At 41.6% G+C, this 20,951-nt stretch overlaps 1 protein-coding gene across 1 annotated transcript in view; it reads left to right on the top strand.

The window, feature by feature from the left end:
- Positions 1–20,951, top strand: part of SNTB1 (syntrophin beta 1) — a 116,799-nt gene that overhangs the window by 84,435 nt on the left and 11,413 nt on the right. The window contains exon 4 of the mRNA XM_075141230.1: positions 18,608–18,747. Coding sequence (XP_074997331.1) covers positions 18,608–18,747 — 140 coding nt within the window. The remainder of the gene's footprint in view (positions 1–18,607; positions 18,748–20,951) is intronic.

Genomic DNA, 20,951 nt, shown 5'->3' on the forward strand with positions numbered 1-20,951 from the left:
TCCCCATGGAGAAAACTCCTGGCAAAAGCAGAGCCATTCCTAGTAAAAATGCCCTCATTTAGAGGAAAACATTTGGTTTTTTCCCCCATCTTTTCCCATAGTGTTGCTCCATCCTGCTTATCCACCCAGCTTGCAATCAGAGGTACGTTGTCGCTACCCACAAGTGCTTTTAAGACCGATGAGCTGGTTAATCTTTGAGGGGTGTTGCGGAAGAGCAGAGCATTGCTGCTGGTACAAGCAGAAGCAATATATACCGTGTATCCTGTTTTGCCAAACAACTGTTAACACAGAAAAATAAACAGATTTTCTAAAAATACCTTGAGAAGAAGCTGCGTTCTCTGTTGGAAAGAGGAACTGAGCTTTAGAAGAATAGGAGAGTTTAAAAAAAAATAGTGGCGAGGGAAAACTTATATGCGTTATGATTTTCAGTGTGGCAAGACATTTACTTAATGCAGACTCTACAAATCTAGTCCAATTTTAATCCTCAACCTCTGTTTGTGTAATAGGTTCCTAAGGCTATTAACACCAGCCTTTTACCTTATTATTGTATCCTGTAAAAATAAAATTATACCCATAATACCATGACAGCCCTTACAAAAATGTGCCATTAGACAATTATATTGCAACACAGCAGCTCTGGAGTCTGCAGGGAAGTATTTCTCATAATTGTTGTATCAGTAGCATTTTCAACACCCTTGGTTACTGAGGAAGGAAGAACATGATGATACCCTATGTAAAATAGCATATTTTGAAGTACTGATTTCAGGGCCTGACTGTGGCAAGAGTGCTTGAGTTATGAGTGAAATCCCGGTAAGAACTGTACTTGGAACAAATCCACGGTTGAAAGGGTTTCTTGTATCGTTCCTCTCCTCTGTCCCACTCTTAAACTAGCGTCTGTTTTATTTTAGTTATTTCAAGATGGGAAATGTTTTGACACTGGAGTTTTAACTAAAAGAAATAATAGTGCTGATAAAAAAAATCCTTTTATTCCCTTCCCCCAAATCCTTCAGTTCTGAAGATTTATTTCTGCCTGCAGAGTTATCCTCTCTGCTTAACTGGACAGTAATTGATAGTGTGCATCAAGATAATTAGTCTAACGAGTCTCCTAAACCCCAAGGCCCACAGCTACCTTTAAGCTCCACTTTGTCTTTACTGTAATGTAAATACAAGCTTTAGGAAAGGACTGAAGAAAAAAAGAAGTGATAGTGAGGGAGCCTCCTTGCCCTCTCCAAGGGGTTTCCTCTTCTCGTTTTTAATGAGGCCCATATTAGTTGTCATTTGTACCTTCCCTGATGAATAGTTTGGAAGAAAAGCTTTCTCTGTGCACAGCAAAATTTGTGCCAAGTTGCTGACCTTTGCTTTTGGTGAGACCTCATTTGAGTCTCGGTCCCAAGCCCAAACATATTGTTGGATCAATCATGTTGATTTTTGGCTCTGATAGTAATGTGCAGCTAATGAGTTGTACAGTGTACACATTAACCTCAGACCATCAGCACTAATGCCAGGCATGTAACAAAATTGCGCTGGGGCTGCAGGAAAGACATACAGTGCTGGCATCTTAATAGAAGGAGACAATTAAAAACAGTAGAGCAGTATCAGAGGTTCACTGCTTGTGGGTTGTAGGATTTAATCAAAGCAGGAAAAACAAAGTCTTCTGTCTGTTCGGGTAAAAAAAAATCTCAACACCATAAAGGTGCTTTATGAACTGTGAAATAGAGAGGAAAGCCTGAATGTTTAAATGGTAAGATAATGATTTTACTACCAAAAGGGAATCTACTTTGGGGAACAGCCATTGAATAACATTAGATTTAACCTTGTCAGAGATTACTATCTAATGATTATCATGGCATTGCAAGGAATTTGGGAGCATTGCTATATGTTTTTGATTAGTAGATACCTTACTTAGCAATACTTCAGCAAAGTTCTCCTTCCTCACAAGTAAAATTCCTAAGAGCAATTGTTGAATTACCACAAACCGCCAGCATCACTGGTTTTGAAAGCAGCTGTTTCTGATCACTTCCAAAAGTAACACTTCCCTCGAAGGGCCAGATTTTGATCTCATTTTAAAATTGTGAATCTAGAGAGAAACAGTATTTTGCTAATCATCCCCATGGAGAGATGGACAAAAATCCCAACATGCACAATATCCTTCTCCTGGCTGTTTTCCTCGCTTTAAGGATTAGGAAAGGAAGGAAGAGTTGCACAATGACTACATAAGAAAGCAACATTTCCAGTTTTAATGTAAGCCCTAAACAACCAGCTGCAGGGGACAGAAAAATAGAGACAGAATAAATGTGATTTCTACAGGTCACACACAGTTTTATGTTCTCCTCTTTGTGCAATGAAAACTGATCAATAAGGCTGAGGGACCGTCACTGCTTCAAACAGAAAATCTAGTGAAATCAAATGGAAAACCCCAAAGTACATAGAGATGCAATCTTTGGTGTTCACATTAGACTTTGGATGCAAGATAGGAAAAACAGCCTGAAAGGGACGGGGTGAGAAGGGGGGTCAGTAGGTAGGAAAATCCAAAACAGGATCTTCTAGAAAAGCAAAGTTCTCTAGATGTATGAGAAACTGCCCCATCCTTGCATTGTTCCTGGTAGAGTTCCCCATACATGCAGCATTACCAAGCCCTGGAGGGGGTGGACGTGAAAGAAGTGAAGTGGCCTCACACTCACATGAGGCACTGGGGACTTATCCTGTCAGACATACCATAGGGGTAGAGGAAGTAGGTACCGTTGTATCACACCTGACCTCATGGCAGGACCTGTTGGAATGACCAGCACTAGCACAGCACACAGAAATAATGCAATCTCAACAGAGATGTGGTACACCATCCTTAGTAATAACCACACAATAGGATCCATGGAAAATTCTGCAGTCCATTTTAGAGCTGCTCTTGCTGAAATGTCCCATGGAGTCACATTTTTTTCTGGTCTGATAGTGACGTTAAGTATTTTTCTCTTCTAACAGCTTAGTCTTTTTTCAGAAAAGTCAGACAGCAGCAGTAGAGTCACAGATATAACAAGCGATAGAAGTTAAACTTATTGGAGATAGGAATCAGAAGAGCCAGAAGAAGTTGCTAAAAAATGGTAGCACTAAGATGGCATGCTGTTATAAAGAGTGAGCCATCTTGACAGTAATTCCAGCAACTTCATCAAAAGCACACCCATTCTTACCAGCTCCAACTGCAAGACTGCTGAGGACCATCTCGAAGATCTAGATGAATACCCTGGAACAGGGATTTCCACCCCTTCCTTTGGAAGGGCATATCAGCTTGTACAGTGTGACTGTTCAATAGTCAGGGTACAAAAAGGGGCTCTGGAGCCAAAGTGGCTGTTTCTTTGGGTGTACATCAGAAGGAGACTCTGTGTGGGGGTTTGGACCTGCTGCTCCCAAAGTAGTGACGTGGCTGTTGAAGACAAATGGACTTACCAAAGGTTTTCTCAGGTGTTATTTGGATTCCCTGAGTTTCAGGTGCTCTACTGTAACAGTAGCCCTGCTGGAAGGAAGCACCTGGGTTTTAATCACTAGATGCTAACAACTGTTAGCCACAGTGAAGATTCCTGAAACTGTGTGAACACATCGTGTTATTGTTGGGGCTTTTTTTTATTTATACATTTCTGCTGAGCAGATGCTGCTGTGCAAACATTCATTTGTTGATCTTGTGCTGAAAATAGTTGCAGACATTGGCCAGAGTAGGCTGCCGATGTGTACTATGGATATAGCTGCTTTTTTGTGCTTCATACTGGAAATGTCAGTGACGTTTATGGAAATGGCTCTAAAAAGTTCACTTTGAGGAGAAGCCTACTATGGAAATAGAAGCTTACCTGTTTGTTTATGGAATGAAAAGCTTGTACATTATTACGAAAAGAAGTGTTTTATGGTGTTGTCTCTGGCCCCATCTCATCCTGTGAGGCTTTCTGCAGGGCCCTTCAGCGGGGAATACGTTAAAACTTCAGGTTTAAACACACCCACATGTTCATTCCACTTAAAACATGCATATTATTGCTATGTTCTTTGGATCCCTGAATCATAGGGTTAAAGAATACATTAACTCCCACCTAAGATTTCAAAACAGAGGTTTAAATCTGCGTGCCCGAAACTGCAGGCAGATGTTAACAGGCAAAGGCAACTGGAAGAGATGGAAGAAGCTGTGGAGGTATTGCAAAGAGGAGCAGCATGAAGAGGGATTGCACAGCTGCACGGGGTAGCGTGAGAACCTTTTACGTGATGTTTTTGTCTTGAGGCCCCCTGCTTTTGTGTTTTTTGGGAAAGCTGGTTATTGAGGACGAGCTGACTTACTGTTGGATTCTTGCTTTGTTGTTGCAGGAGTTTGAAATGAGGAAGAGAGCAGCACTGATTCTGGTGGTGATTTTTGTGGTTAATAACATAATATTAATAATTATGTTAGTATGAGAGGGCCTAGGGACTAGCAAAACCTGGAATGCCATGATGCGAGATTGCAGCATAAACAGTACCAATAGGAGTAGACCCTGCTCCAAAGTCTAACCATCTGAGTAGGCAAGGTAGAGGAAGGAGGAAACATGGAACCACACATCAGACGTTGTGTCTCTGCTGTGATTTTTGTTCCTGTGGGACATAAGCCAAATGGACGCATGCAGAAAGATGAATAGAGCCTGGGAGAAGGGAAGAGTGGGACAGCACTAGAAGAGATGGGGAGATGAAACTGAGCCACAGGAGCCTGCGGGAAGGTGACAGTGGAAGGAGCAGCCCACTGATGAGCTGCAGAGACCATTGGGTGCAGACAGGTGTACAAATTGTTGAGTGGGCTGGAGAGAGTTGAAATATCCCCTGTTGGCAAGAATAAGACCAGTCTTCTCTGAACCTTTCATAACCCTGTAAGATTAATTCTTCACAGCTGCAAGGAGACCTCAAAGAGAGGAATTTTAGCTTCTCTGTCGTCTTTCACTTCAGATTGGATAGAGGGGCTGTTTGCACTCATCAAAGGTAATGTACATTATCAGTTTCCATTAGCTCGGACATGTCAAGTAAAACTTCGGTCTCTAGCCCCTTCAAATAACTTGAAACAGCTGCTTGGATATTTGCAAGCACAAGCAGAAGGAATGGGTTGTGGTTATACGATCGCATCCAAGTGAGTGAACAATTCTGTAAAACTGTTACAAGGAGCCAACCACTAACTCATAACGGTTATGCACCTGTAACCCTGCACGGACCTGCAAAGGGGTTCAGAGTTTTGGTAACAATAGCATTGCAGGCTTCTCTGCTAAAAAATGAAATATAAGAATACCAGTCTCAAAGGTAACATAGATCACAGGCTGCTTTTCTACTAGGAAAAAGAATAGCCACCATGTTGTCTTGTGTCAGCCCCAAAGATTGTCTGTTTAGTGCCCAGGATTCAGCAGCAGGTTATGAAGGTTATGTGCACGTGTAGATAACAGCAAAGGAAGTTTGCTCCAGATCTCTTTCCTTTCCCCTTCTATCACTCTGCAGTTCTCCCTGATCACCGATTGCCTCTTCCTCTGATTTTAGCTGGGTTATCTGAGGATGCATGCTGTCTGAGGATGTAGTTTTGAATAAATGGTGCTTTTAAAGGGGCGCTGGTTATATGCATGAAAATGTGGTAATAGCTAGCCTGATTTCCATCTGGCATAATTTAGGAGCAAATCCATTGACGTCAGTAGAATTGAACGGATATAAATATAATTGAAGTCAGGTCCTATATTTTTAAGGTTAAGCCTAGAAAACACTGTAACTTATTCTCCCCTGCCCCCCACTTTATTTTCTCTTTCAAGCCCTGCCACAAATACGAATGTCTTAATTGGGATTTAGTCTATTTCTGCCCAGTTTAATCACAGATCTGTCAGTAGAGAATTTTATGAGATGCAGAGGTGAAGCCCTGCTGACCCCCTACCTATCTTTAGAAAATTTCGCTGGCTGCTGGTTCTGAAAAACCTCAGCAGCAGTTGTTCTTTTTTCCCTTGGTCAGTTATGTCAAGCGGCGTTATCTGTAGCTATGTTTAGTTCTGAGCACAAACATGAGAAATGGAAGCTTTTTGGCAAGCAAAGAACATGATTTTCAGCTCATTCGCACAGAATAGTGTTAATTAATAGATTGTTTTTCTGACAAATAGTTAATTGTGCCTGACTGTTTTCCATATGGCGAAGGAAATAAAAAAGCCAATGAGGGCTTGATATTTAAAAATCCAGAAATTTTGGTATGAAACTGCTGGTATGATATCCAATTTGCTATACTTCTGAAATGGGTTAAGTGAATATTAGCATATGACAATGTTAATGAAGTACATGATTTCCAGTTTTCTTTTTGCGGTTTTATACTAGTGTTAATCAACTGTGTTACTTTAGATTTTTTATACCAGTATGTGTAAGATGTTTAGGCCACTACAATCTACAAAAGAGATCTCAATGAAAAGACAAATATTTATCTTCACAGTAGGAATAAAACTGGAAGAAATAATTTGTAAAATTTCCCAGTGACTTCAATGAAAATACATTTGTAACACCAAGGGTAGAATTAGGTGTAGTGACTTTGATAATATTCATACCTGTTTGTCCTCTTGGGGTTTTCACTTTCTTGAAGCTGCAGAAGTAATAGCAACTCTACGCTGTTCATGTTACCCTCAGCCAGTTCTTACTGTAAATGGCTGGCACTTGCTGGCTGGGGTGATTTATTAGCCTGCAGCAGGAAAGAGTCTTCCATTGATGAAATCAGTTGGTTCATGAGATCGTGTATCTCTTGTGCCAAAAATCACTCCTCTTTCGATATGTGATGTGTGTGTTAAAAGATGTAAAAGTGTAATGCCATTACCAGGAAGTTCTTTATTTTATTAAATTATGTATTTCAAGGATGATTCTTAAATCTGAAACCTCAGTTTCCCATCCTGGCCCTAGGGAGATAATCTGTAGCATGCAATCTGTTTATACTAGCTTTAGAAATTAACTTTATTCCTCTTAAGTTTTTCTTCTAGAGGAATGTTCAGTTCTCAGTAGAATTGTCCTATGAGTAGTTAAATGCTGTGGTTATTGCAAAGATATGAAACACTGAGAATTAGAACCAGATAAAGAGCATTAGCTTTCAAAATTGCATAGCTTATAGCATGTGATTTGCTGATATTTGTAGGATTTGGGTCTGTAGATTGATGGCCCTAATTGTGTATCTTTTAGTAATCTAGATGAAATAACATGGCACAGCACTAAATCCATTTGTCCTGTGTGGCTAATTTAAAGCTCAGCTAGATAACTGCCAAGTAGAAGGTTCTTTATGTTTGACTTCCTTGTATGACTCTGTTGAATATTCATAGTTTCTATTAACCCATGCCCCCTTCAATATTTGCTACATTTTTGTCGTAGGTAGTGGATTAATTAAAGGAGTTGTTGCCATAATCCCCCAGGCTGTGATCTTGTCAGATCTTGTAATATAAGCAATATCAGGTCTGGGAAAGTAATGCTTCTTGAGAAGTGGCAGCTCACATCCTGACCATAGGTCCAAACCCTTGAATACTTTTACTTTAGGGATATTTCTTCTACTACCATCTTCTGAAATAAAGAGATTTTATGAAAACTGAGCTCTTGTTTTTATTGTAGGTTCCTAGCCACAGAGAAAAGCTTGAAACTTTGGAATATCAGCAAAGCAAAAAGGCTTGATGGATCAGCAAGAATTAAAAATGTATTTTCAATACCAAGCAAACCTCAGTGATTTTCAAGCGTCACTTGACATCCCCAAGGGAGCTTTGGCTGGCTAGAGTTGGTAATACTGGTTTCCTGTTAAAGCTGCGTTGTCATTTATTTTTGCAACGTTAGGGATGTGTGTGCATTTCTTCATGTACCAGATAGGTAGTGGTGACAACTATCCAGCAAATCGCAGGACCAGTGACAAACTGCAGTTATCCTCTAGCTCTGAACTTTCTCTCCTGCATTCCTCCCACTTACCCATTTCCTCTGTGACCATCGCTCTCCTGAAATGACTTTGACCATCTTAAAGACATTTAGCTAAAAAAAACAAATTTGAGTTTTCTATTAGTCTCCCAAGCATGTAATGATACTTGCCCTCACAGTATCCCCGGGACCACAGTGGCACGTGCTCCAGCATGGGCAATGATTTCCTAATGGTGAAGCTGGCCAAGGGCTATGATAGAGTAGCTGGGGATTTCTATCAGCGAAGGTTTTACAGAGCAGGCTAGTCAAATCCTGGGAGCAAATCTTTTCCTGAGCAGAGGCTGAATGAGTTGATCTTTCAAGTCATCTTCAGCCCTCTCTCTATGAATCTAAGCATTCACATTTCTGAACCAGTGGCTGGCTTATGCCTTCTTGGAAGGCAGGAAAAGGATCTCAGCTTTTCAGTGGGGCAGGTGGCACTTTTTTTTATTAGATCCTATTTGTCTTCTTTACCCATTCTTTAGAAAACTAACAAATCCCAAATCAAACAGAGCTCTCTGAAAGGGCACAGATTTTAAACTTTGTCCTGGTTAAGGACAAAGAAAGTGAATTGGCTATTAAATGGAATAACTGTTCATTTCCTACCTTTACTGGCACCCTGGGATCCACCAATACTAAGATCCACCATGAAGACCTACTGGATGGTCTACCAGCTCTCCACACTGGTTGCCAAGGTGTAGCAAACTGGAAACCTGTTTGGTGGGCAGAGGTCTGTTGGAGTTCGGCTGGGTTTCTGGGAAAAAAAAAATCATTCTGCCCATCAGAAACTTTTGACTTTTGATAAACAAATTCTAATGAAAATTACATGTTTAAGTTCCCTTTTTTCCCCAGCAAGAAAGCAGGTATATTCCTTGAGTATCTTAGGTAGCTTGTGGAGGTCTGTCATTCTACTGGTGGAGATGATACAGAATTTCTGTTTCTATCTATCTAAAAAGAGGGTATGGTCTTGAATAACTGAATGTCATTGAAAATGACAAGCAGGTAAATAAATAAATAAATAAAAGACAAATATAGGAAGTTTGTGTTGATAAATCTTTACTTAGGCAGCTAAATAAGTATGTTTGGATTCCAAATTGTGACCAATTTTCACCAAACTTTTCAGAAACCTGTGGCTGCTCAGCGTTTTTTCAAAATTAAGCCAAATTATTAAGGATTCTACTTGAATTTTTGCTTTTTCAATAAGGCTTCCAAATATTTCTCAGCATGTTCAAAATTCCAGCTGATGAAGCGTAACGTATAGATCTTATCAGTGTTTTTTGAAGATAATACATTTTTGTGCCAGACGTGTAGTGAATTCACTCATTTGCTTGAGGTCATTAGTTGCATTGCAGTCCATCAGTATTACTGAATATTGATCAATGACACAATAGACTGAAACGACACAGTATTCTAGACTGTCCTTGAGACAACATAATAACAATGACGAAGAAACATCTTGTTCTCTCTGTATTGCTTCCTTACTGTTTTTTCTTCCAGCATTTGTGATTTATAATGACCCTTGAGTAAAGCAGTCAAATCTGTCAGTTTTGAAAAGGTACCCGTCATGATGGGCCATCATTTCTGAGACTGAATATTCGGAAAGACAGTGTGATAGAGAAAGGCACAGAACATCTTCTGGGACAGATTTCAGTCACTATAGTTTTAATGTAGACATTGATGATTACCTGTCCTTCACCGAACAGACACTGCAATCATTTCAAATGGCATTTTACATGTTTGAGCCATCATTAAAAACTGCAAGCTGCTTTCAAATCAAAACTCCACCTCCAGCATTCATGTTTGATCGGGCACTGTTGACAAGTGTTCTTGAGCTGGTGATTAGAAATCCATGCACTTTTATTGAATTGAAAGATAAGCTGTGTGTATCTTTTGAGGTAATGGGTATTATTACTCATTTATCCTAATCTGGTACCCACTTGATCAGCTGAAGTCAGATTCAGTTGTAAATTATAGACTCTTTAGAGACAGTGAGTTGAAACCATGGTGTCTTTACATTGATTCTGCTCCTGTACAATTACCATTATACCCCACTGATGATGATGAACTCCCTCATAAAATGCTTCACCTTGGCTTGAACAGAAAACTCTGCTCACAGCAAAACCCCAGCATATAGCAACCTGCAGGGCATAGCAGAGAATAGTGGTTGCTCTCGGTATCCTGGAGCATATCTGGGGGAAACTGGTTTTCCCTGCCAGTGAGTAACAGTATCCGTTCTTGAGCAGTTGCACAGGAGGTGTGGTAGAGCTTCCAGAGCTCCCCGTCTCTTTTCTTGCTTTTTGCCTTGGTCCTTCTTAGTGTTTCCTAGGGCAAGCTTGGCTTACTGGAGGAAGGGGACTGCTCCATTTTAAAGGGAAGTTCAGTTCCCTCAGTACTAGGATTTTTGTGCTTTGAGGTCCAGTGTTTATTTTGGAGACAGCACAGCTGCTCATTTCTCGCAGAACTGAGCTGTGTCTTAGAAATATAGTTCATCCCACATTTTAATTCTGTGATTTTTATTTAAATATTTATTAAACTTCAGGCAGTTGCTATCACCAACCTTTCTGTGATATGTTCTTGAGATGTGTTTCAGAAAGCAAGTTTACTCCCTTGCAGTCTGAAGAGCCCAGACATCCCATAGATAAGCCATGCACACTCAAAATGCATGAACACACGAGAGGTGCAAAGGTGTCTGCTAATAGCATCTTCACTTTTATCCTGAATGTGTAGTATGAACATGCTGGAAAAGAGAGATTGCTGGGCGAAACACTGATGCTGGTAGGTCATGGAGGTAGGTAGTTGTGATTGCCTCCACTTTTGCACAAGTTTCTGCTTTCATATAGCAGCTTTGTGCTCACTTCCACTCTTCAGGCTTTCTGTTCATTTGTTCAATCGATACAACTGATTAGAAAAGCCCAAGGCTAATGGTCTTTCCTTCCCTTTTTTCCTCCTTCACCTGTGCCTCTTTTATAAGCAATACTTAAAATGAGACCTCTTCCAGCACAGGTTTGTTCCCAGTCAAACTAGCTTTGAAGGTCAGTTGAACTGTAGCTGGTCTGTCCACTATCTCTTGATCAGCCTCAGTTGTCAGTGTCAGCTGGGCTGTTCTGACCTTCCCCCATGTCTGACTTGCCTTCTGTCTCTGTCCTTGCGACTTACAGTTTGGGCAAGGCTTCCTTGCCACAGCCCTTGAGTGATGAAATGTCCTCTTCCCTTCCCTGCTCTCCCCTGGCAATTTCTGAGAAGCAATAAAAAGGAAAAAAAAAAGATAGCAAAGTGCAGGTTTTTCTACAGAAATCATTTAGCTCAACACTATATCTTTTCAGGAGTGGACCTTTGCTGTTTGCAAAGCCTTGCTATCATAAATTACCACTACTTAATTTCAGACAGTGCTCTCATGGTCTGAAGAGGCTGCTATAGAAGAAAATGAGTTTTACTCTTAAAACACAGTAGAGTTCCTTTTACCTTCTCTAAGATGAAAAGCAATCGGTCTCTTTAACAAATGGTATGGGGCATTTACCATCTCCTGTGCTCTCTGCCTGTTTGCTCTTCCCTGGAAAGATTCCTGACATTATCAGAAAGTTAGAGTCTGCTGTCTCACTGCAAAAGAGCTCTTACTTATGGACCCTCAATCTCAACTTCAGGCATAGCAAAATGATCCTGGGTCATGGTAGAGGTTTCTAAAATAGATGAATTACCATTTTTTTCCTTTTTGAGTCTCCTGGAGTTGGATTTCTGTTTATTTAACCTGTTTCTGTGGACCCATGGATCAGGAGAAGAAAGAGAATACATCAGGATTTTAAACTTTTTTCATGCAATTGTGAAATACATTTTTCCTTAAGGTATGTTGTACAGTGAATGAAGTTAATGTGATGCTGGGTTTTCTACTCCCTTATGTTCCTTATCTTTTGCAAGGAATCGGTAGATTTCCTTTGCAGTAGCAAAGGAAATCCAGAGTGTTAAGCTCTACCAAGTCAGAAGGATCAAGGATATACATTTTATATGGCTCTACATGATTTAAGGTACAAGGTAACTACAAATCATCCTGCAAACTCTTAAGCTGAGATAACCATTTTATACGACTACTGCATTCATATTGATGGAACATTCATGCAACACATCATGAAAAACTGCATATGTACGGAATAATTATATAACCAACTTTAATTCAGGGGCAACCTACATGATGACTTTGTGATCCAAATCTGAACTTCTTTCTTTTTTTCCAGTGTTTCATAGACTCACAAAATAATATAGGTTGGAAAGGAGTTCTTGTGGTTCAACCCCCCTGATCTCAGCAGAGCCAACTAGAGCAGCTTGCTTAGGGCCTTGCCTAGTCATGTTGTGTCTCGATGGGTGGACATTTCACAGTCTGTTCCAGTGTTTGACCACTGTGACATAATGAAAAAGTTTCTCTGAGTATCAAATAATAATTTCCCTTGTTTCCACTTGTGGGTGTTGAATCCCATCCTGTGCCTGTGTAACTCCGAGAAGAATTTGGCTCCATCTTCTCTGTAGCATGGGAAGCCTGCAGCCCTCCAGACTTGTTTCCCAAGGGCCCAAGTCTAAAACCTAGAGTCATTAGAAAAACTCCAGTTGACTTCTCTGAGCTCTGGAGCAAACCTTCATTACAAAACTGGGATCGGGCTTTCTTGCTTGGCTGTAGGAAAGGTCTCAGATCACCTGCCGTTCTTGTGTTGGAGTACATAGGACTGAGGTGCTTCTGTTGACATTTAGAGCTATTAGGATAGGAGCCAGAGCTGTTTGAAAATCCTGTTAGTCCAGAGAGTCAGGACATCGGCTTGAACCTGTTGCCATGCTGACATGGTTGAACTGTGTTACTTTTGACAAAAGTTGGCTTGTGTCTTGTCATTTTAAAGGCTTATTTAGGAGTTGAGACTTGAACAGACATGTCTGGAGAATGGGTGTCCTGGCCATACTCAGCAATGCCTGTAACTGTAGCTGCCAGTGTACCCCCGAGCTCCGCTCAGGATAGCACGAGAGGTGGATCAGCATGGTTCCTGCTATGGTTCCTGCCTGACCTGTGTGGCTCTGGCTGCTTGTACAGCAGTGATACCACGGCCAAGGGTGTGCATCGCTCGCTCGCTGCTTGCTGCTCACAGGAGGCAATATTGTGCCCTTTGGAGGATTTTTGTGTGTGCACTGATTGTAATCCAGATCTGATTATGGCCACCTTTGAGCCGTCACTGAGGTCAAAGAGAGAGAAGAACAAAACCAGACACATTTTCATTAGCTTTTTCTTTTTTTCCCCTAAACCATGTGCACATTATTTCCTGTTTAAAACTACAAAGTTTAGCAGCAAAACACATCTCATCTGCCTGTCGCGTGGGAGATGTTGATATCCCCTGCCTACGGCTGTCATTTACACCCACTCCTGCATTGCAAATTGCCTCCCGTCAAATGAGCTCACAGAAATACCAGTGTTGTTGCATATGCTGGGGTTTGCATGATGTATTTCTGCATCACTGCTGTTCATCTTGCAAAAATCCTTTTCAGTCCCAGCTGTTATTTTCAGGAACTGACAAGTAGGTTTCTGTAAATGAATCAAATTTATTCTGAACATGGACGTAGCCCTTCATCAAAAGACGATGAAAAGGCAAGAAATCCCAGCCTGCGTGGAAGCTGGCTCTTGTCAGCACGGAGAGATTTTAAGTGAGGGAGGAGGGAAAATAGCAAGAAAAAAGTTTCAGAAAATTCTTTCTTGGTTGCTCCTCCGGTGTTCTGTCTGAGGGGATAGTGTAGCTCCAGGATTTGGGAGGGGGTGATGGAAAAGGGGGTTTAACCACTTACTGTAAGTGTAACTTGCTACCTTCACAGCAGTTCTCTGAAAGGCCACATTTTGGATACTTGCTGCAGTGGAGTCTTCTGGCAATATATAATTTGTTTACTAAACAGGGAATGTAATTGAAATGTCCCTTTTGAGTTAATGAAAATATAAAACAGCTTTCCGGAGTAGACTGAGGCCTCTAATTTAATTATCTGTGAGCCTCATAGATTAAAAGTGTTCTTTCATCCATTCCTGGCAGCCTGAAGTAGATGAAAAACTGAAATTCAAAGAAAAATCTTATGAAAAGGAGACCTGGCAGATGAAAGAGCAAAGGGCCAAACCGTTTGTAAAAGGATTTATCTCCACTGAGATGCCCATTGTCTTTACGGCAACTAATTATATGTGAAAACAATTAAAGATTTGGAAGCTGTGATACCCATTAAAGAGGCCAGAGGTCCCCATCGCAGGAAAAACAAGCTGGCTCCTCTTTGAAGTCTTGTTTGCTATGTATCAGAGGAGTTACTCTTTAAGGGTACATTGCAAGCAGTGGCCTTAAGCACGTGAGCAGTTGCCAGAAAACCAGCAGGAGCGTTGAGCTTGCTACGTCGTTATTTGCAGAGTCAGTCCTTCAGACCGCAGATTGCCCCTAAAGCAAAGCCTGGAGCGATGCTGCCCCACCACAGCAAAGGTATCCAGAAGCAGCCAGAGCTCAGGTGCATCCTCGGTGCGGTAGGGTCTGGTGTGTCCTAACGCTGCGTGAGCCATCTGCTTTCTGCGTTGAAGCACTTTTGCTCTTGTGTCAGCCAAGGGCTGATGGACAAGTCTCCACGTAGCTGCTGAAATACAGCAGCCATTCTTGCGCACTTTTTGTCCACCTTCACATTTACGTCTGCTCCTGCTATGTGTGTTACAGCAGCACTTGCCACCTCAGCAGTGTCCATATGGAAATGCAGAGCATTTAGACTGACTTTGCAGGAGAAGCCTGTGGTTGACCAAGATGTGAACGCAGGTCTTCTCTGGTGTCATCCCAGGCCCAGCCATCACCTTATTATACACAAAAAAATTAGGTTTCATCCCTGCCTTACAAGGAATATTTTCTGAATTTGGAAAGGTAAACCAGAGAGGTGCTTATGGGAAAAAGTGGGGTTTGCACTTCATGGGGTGAGTATATGAGGAGCAAAGAGGTTTGCGAGTAGCATAAAAGAAGCTTCATCGCACTTGGGGTTTTTTTGTTAGAATATGTTCTCCCTTTTCAGGTTTGTACTTGAAGACTTTGATCTAGAGGCACAGTGTGTCTAGGAAAGAAAAAAAAAGTTTGCTTCTGATATAAACATTTCCAGCTTTATTGACTTGAAGTGGAATTTCACCTGGGAATGTAAGGAGCGACCTCAGCTGAGATGAGCAGACCATGGAGAGGGGGCACTGGTACCTGTTGCTTAGAGTTATCTGAACAGTGCCCAGAAGACCAGCAAGAAATTTACTGATTCATTTTATTGTAGTGGGAGGTTTGAGGAGTAGATTTTTCTTTTCTGTAGTTCATCTAAATTTGATCTAACATTTTTTACTTTGAAAAAGGGTTGAGTTTGAAACGGTTTTTAGAGTAGATGGTGATTTTATTTGTCTGCAACACAGATCAATGCACTTTAAATTGTACGTGTGCAAGTGAGAACTGGAATGAAGAAACTGTAGCGCAAGTGCCAGAATTCTGGCTAAGAAGCTGGACCTAACCATCGTCTAAAATGGTGCTTCTGAAATGTATCTCAAATGATACTTAAATTTACTCTTACAGAAGTATTTCATGTTATCTTTATGATATGTCAGATTTTAAAACCTTTAAAACTTGAACAAGTCCTTCACTTAGCTGCCCATAAGCAGCATGGTTTTTGCTTTTGTTTTGTAATTTGCTATTATACTCATGCTTGGTATGACACTTGCTTGATCTGGATTAATTTCCCATGCTGATTTGTTCTGAATGTGCCCTGTAGGCTAATGGTATATTTGCAGCCTCTCTTCTTCCTTTGTAAAATTTGCTATTACCATTTACGGTACAGCGTGTTCTCTTTGACACCTTCCATAAGTGCCAGCTGCCTGTCGAACAGCACGTCATCAGCTGTTAAAGCCTGATCCAAACCCCAACGAAATCAGGGAACAGTAATGCAATTCAAGGTTTTTAAGGAAAGGCAATGTCTTTTATTAGATCAGCTGTTACAGTTGGAAAAAAAACAGACAAGCTTTCAGGCACACAAATCCTTCTTCAGGTCTGAAATAGCAGCAGTATTGCTTACACCAGCATTCCTTAGCAGTGAGACAGCTATGGTCCCAGCAAGGTTTAAAAAATGTGATTAAAAGTGTATGTATTGCATGGCCCTTCTTACTGGAGAGGGCTTCCTGGCAGGACACAGGCAAAGATCGTTCTCCTCTCTCCCCTTCCCAGTATACACCCTACAAATAGGGGATACATCCTACAAGGAGAGGTAGTATAAAGTCACTTGCACTTGAGAAGAAGTCTTCAGTACCTTATGACCAAGCCATATCTTCTCCATAGTCACCCTGCTATTGGGAGGGACTGAGGCAGAGCTGGGGGCTTTGCTGTGCAGGTGGTAATCGCAGCATCCACGCTGGAAATTCTGGCACCTGATGTTCATGGCTGTCCAGCAAATAGCGGTGGGACCAGCTGGCAAAATGAGTTTTGCTCCCTTTCTTGTGGTTGCTTTACAGGGAACAGTGTTTCCCAAGGTTCCTGGAGTCCCAAGGTTGACTGACCAGCCACCTAATAACAAAGCTTGTGATTGAAAATGCTACATAGGCAGGACGGTTTTGCAGAAAAACTGAGTAGCTTCCCTTAGTCTTTGGATTGCTTGTGGTCACAGAATAGAAAAATAAGAAGTAACAGCCTAGTATGCTGCCTGCTTACTCCTCCAGATGATGGTTCTGAACATCCTGCTTTTTCATCCTATGATAGACTTCATATTTACCTTCCTTTTTCTTTTCTGGAAATCTTCAAAAGTATGTACTAAAATCTTTGAATTAAAGAACACAGGCAGGTGCTCAAAAATTAAATGTTAACATTAACTGTAACATTTATTTCTATATTCCCACGCTAGGAACTGGGGTGTTAGCTGTAGTTAATAACTGTGGTATTAGGAAGGTGAGGATGCTTTTTGCTTGTGTGAATATTTTCGTGGTACATGGGCTGTGAGAACTCTGGATTTTGCATTCTTTCTGGAGTGTATTAGTAGGTGTGTTAATTATGCAGCTTCTCTATTCAGCCATATTTGAAAATGAAAGGTTGCATTTCAAGAAACTGTCACCACAAGAAATTTGTAAGTAAGTATTGATGCTTCTGAAGAAATTAAAAGGATGAACCTTTTAAGAGTTTAAGCTGATGAACACACAGACATGAACAACCAATGAGCAAGTAATACTGTAAACAGGAATATAATTATTGGAAAAGCTTAATTCAGAAGGAAAAATACCTTTTAAAAACGATGTAAGCCAAAAATCTTTGGTTTAAGTTTAAGATCTGCTTTCGGCATTGCTGTTCTAGTGCAAAGCTATCTTACAACTCTCTTGAAAGTCCTTAAAAGTTTAGAAATTTGTGGGACCCTTTCTTCATATAAAATACAAGTGTTTCAAATGCAGTTCTCAATCTGAATCCATCACTTAAGACACATAGTACTTAAGGATCTGAATTACCATTCCTGGCTGTGCCACTCTCAGCCTGGCCAACCTTTCATCCCATGTATGTGTTTCTCCACACAGTGATGGGCCCAGCGACACATGCCCATGGCAAGTAGGCTGGCAACAACTATAGAACACCGTAGACAACTGCTTCTCTTTCCTGGAGAAAGTTTAAATGGAGCAGTCATGTAGACAACCTGATTGTCTAGTGAATCTCAGAATTGGTTTCATTCCCTTTAGTACCTCGCCGAGGAGTTTGGGTTTGAAAGCGTGGCTGTGAGTGTACTACATAACGTGGTTTCTTTTTCTTTATGTGCACCAAAAGGAAAATGATGAATTTGTCTGTGAAAGCCAGGAGCTTCATTCTCACTTGAAACTAAAACCATTTCATATTCCCATATATTTTAAGACACTTCCATGCTGCCAGTGTAGAATAAGTAAAAACCAGGATCCCCATAATGGTAATTGTGTAGCCATGTGGACGACCACATGCCTAACCTGCAAAATACAATTCCACATCTGGATTCTGCAGCCAGTAAAGGGCTCTGATGGCCCAGTTTTTAGACATCTTCTACAGATGGGTTTGAAATGTAGATGCAGATCCATCACTGAGTCAACCCCGTGTTTAGATTGGATCTCTTTACAAATTGGCACGTGTAAAACTGTTGGGAAGGAAGAAGGGTATGAAGGAAGGAGAAGCAATGAAAACATAAACTGTTGAGGAAAAAAGCATCTGCTCCCAAACCATTATTTTTTACTACCTGACACTCTTTAATAGTGATGGTGTTGCAGCTTTTTTGAGTCGTGAAAATAGAAACAGCAGCAACAGTGTCCTGCACTCGGGTTAATGTGCCAGCTACACATGAATGGTGCATATTATAACTATACATTTAAGGTCCTTTCATGCATACCACACTAAATAACAGCCAGCTCTGTCTCAGTGTTCTTCCACTACTGCATTTATGGAGTAGCCTGTAGTAAGGGAAGGCTGCAAGGAGGGCTGGAAATGGCAGTACTAATGAGAGCAGCAGATGTCATTGCACTTACTCCATTTCTGCTGCAGCTGGTTATAAATTCAGATGGGAGATGTCAAAAAGCCAAAGAAGTGAAACTCTCTTTTGTTCATTATCTTGCCCAGGACTCGACATGTTCATATTGTCAGGCTTTCCACGATGGTAGCTTTGTCTCTTGTTATTTCACTGAGACTTTGCTCTTTTTCAGGTGCCAGGAGACAACGAGAAGCACTGGAAGCCAGTGTTAGTGGTCTTGACGGAGAAAGACCTCTTAATATATGAGAGCATGCCACGGATAAAGGAAGCTTGGTTCAGCCCTCTGCATACCTACCCCCTGCTAGCCACCAGGTATATCTGTGCTTTTTTTATTATAACCACTTCAAGAGCGGTGGGAATGGCTGAGTCAGCCGGGAACAGGTATAGCTGGTGCATAGCTATATATCACGCTTGAAATGTCATGGTTTGAGAAGCAGATTCTTCTTCAATGGGCAGATGCGCTCAGTTTAACTCCTCACTTCTCCGTTTCAAGTTCTGGCCGAGGCTGATGGCCAGAAGCACACCAGAAGGATTATGGTTGCGGCTGTTTGGCCTAGATCCAGAGGTGGGAGTGCTGAAAAAGCCAAGAGCTCTATCTCCTGAGATTTCTATCTCAGTGTACAGACCTGAGGGCTTGGCAGAAGCACTTGGATTTCTAGCCACTCCTCCAGGCTGAAAAACATGAAATTGCTGCCCTGAGTTAGATGTGCTGCTGTGGCAGTTTTCCACCACCCGTTTGGGGCTTTTGGGGGCTCGCACATGTGATAGAGACACTTAATTTCAACACGGCTTCTGTTCCTGCTCTAGCAAATGAATTCCTGGCTTTTTTAGCTTAAAATGGTGAGCTTGGAAGATACATTCTTGAATCTAGATTGGAAATCTGCATTATTTCAAAGGTATCCATCAACACTAATTCAGAAAGAGCTTTCCCATGGTTGTCTTTATGCAGTGGATACTGTCTGTTCTTCTTGATGTGAATCTTAATCACATTTCTTTGCCAGTATGGTCAAAGGGCTTGAGAAAGAGCTGCTGTTCCATTGTTTTGGCCTTGCTACAGGCCTCTATTATACCATTTTCAATGAGTTCTCATTCAGAAGGGCTGGTAGCACATGGCCAAAAGCAGTGGGTCTCTTACTGCACTCTCATTAGTTAATTTTTGTTCTTGGTCTCTTAGTTCTCTCCCCAAATGAACAGAGGCTTTGCTGCTAAATCATTATATTAAAAAAAAAAAAAATTGAACTTGGTGAATTACGCTGATGGTTGTTTTGTCCCAGTCTACCTACCCGTGATGGAGCTTTCAGACTTCCTGGGAAGCTGGCTTCTGACTCATCCTTTGTTATCGTACATGAGGCGAGAGCCCCATGCTTTGCAGCTTGCAGCCTGCCGTGCAACATGGCGATGAAGGTTGACAATTCCAGGTGGCAATTCCTGATAAAAACTGGGTAAGGAGTTGGAGCCGTAGGCTGCATCCAGGTGTGTCACTAAGGCCTTAGAGTTTGTGAAGCAAGAGCACCCCAGCAGAAGGTGAAGCGACTCCTCCCCAGTGCTTCGGGGTGTCATTTGTACATGGACCCAAGTCCTCCTCCCTACAGTGACTGGAGATCCTGCAGCACACCCTGCCCCTTCCTGCCCACACGTCATCATGTGTAAAGACAGCCCTTTGGTGGGCACCACCAGCCCCCGTCATCAGTGACCAGCGATTTACCACATCAAACAATCTAAGTCCTCCTCTTGGAGGGCCTGTTACTTAATTACTTTTTCTCAGGAGTTCAGATTTGATAGCAGACTGGCTTGCCTTGGGTGGGGATAGTCATCTCCTGGTCCGATGGGATTCCCGTGTGAATGGAGGAGTATTGGCCTTCAGGCTGGAGGGGAATGAGAAGTTGCTCGACACAGGTGTCAGGCTGCTGAGGAGTCTTTACAGACTGAGAAAATGGTCTGTAAGAAAGATGGGATGCGGTTCAGAAAGGACAAGTGCGAAGTTCAGTACTGGGGAATAACCAGCTGCGCTGGTTTGGGGTGGACAATGACTGACAAAGCAGTTACTCTGCCAGGAAGCATCTGGGCAGTGTGGTGAAATTGCTTAAATCTACGGTGTTATGTTGTTGAGAAAACAAAGGCAATCATCTTGGGTTATAGCAGAAGTGGTGTGTGTTGGGCAGATGTAGTAATCTAATCTAACTATAGAGCATGAATAAAGCCTCAGGTGGTACACCACCTTCATGTGAGGCATTGCACTTCCAAAAAGATGCCAGTTAACTGTGGAAAGTCTAGAAGAAAGCAATGTAAATGTAGAAAACACTATCAGTAGGGGAATACTTGAAAAACCTTAGTTGTTTAATCTAGAGAAGTCCATGGAAAACATGTCAATAGTTTTCAAGTATGAGGACAGGAGAGCATGTTCTCCAGGTCCCTGCTGGATACAACAGGACATAGTTGGCTGCATTTGTGGCTGGGGGGGTTCAGGGTAGGTCCTTGGAAGAACTTGGTGTGCAGGTGAGGTGCTGGATTAGATT

Source organism: Calonectris borealis, chromosome 2 (assembly GCF_964195595.1).
Source record: "Calonectris borealis chromosome 2, bCalBor7.hap1.2, whole genome shotgun sequence".
In the NCBI taxonomy this organism is placed as follows: Eukaryota; Metazoa; Chordata; class Aves; order Procellariiformes; family Procellariidae; genus Calonectris; species Calonectris borealis.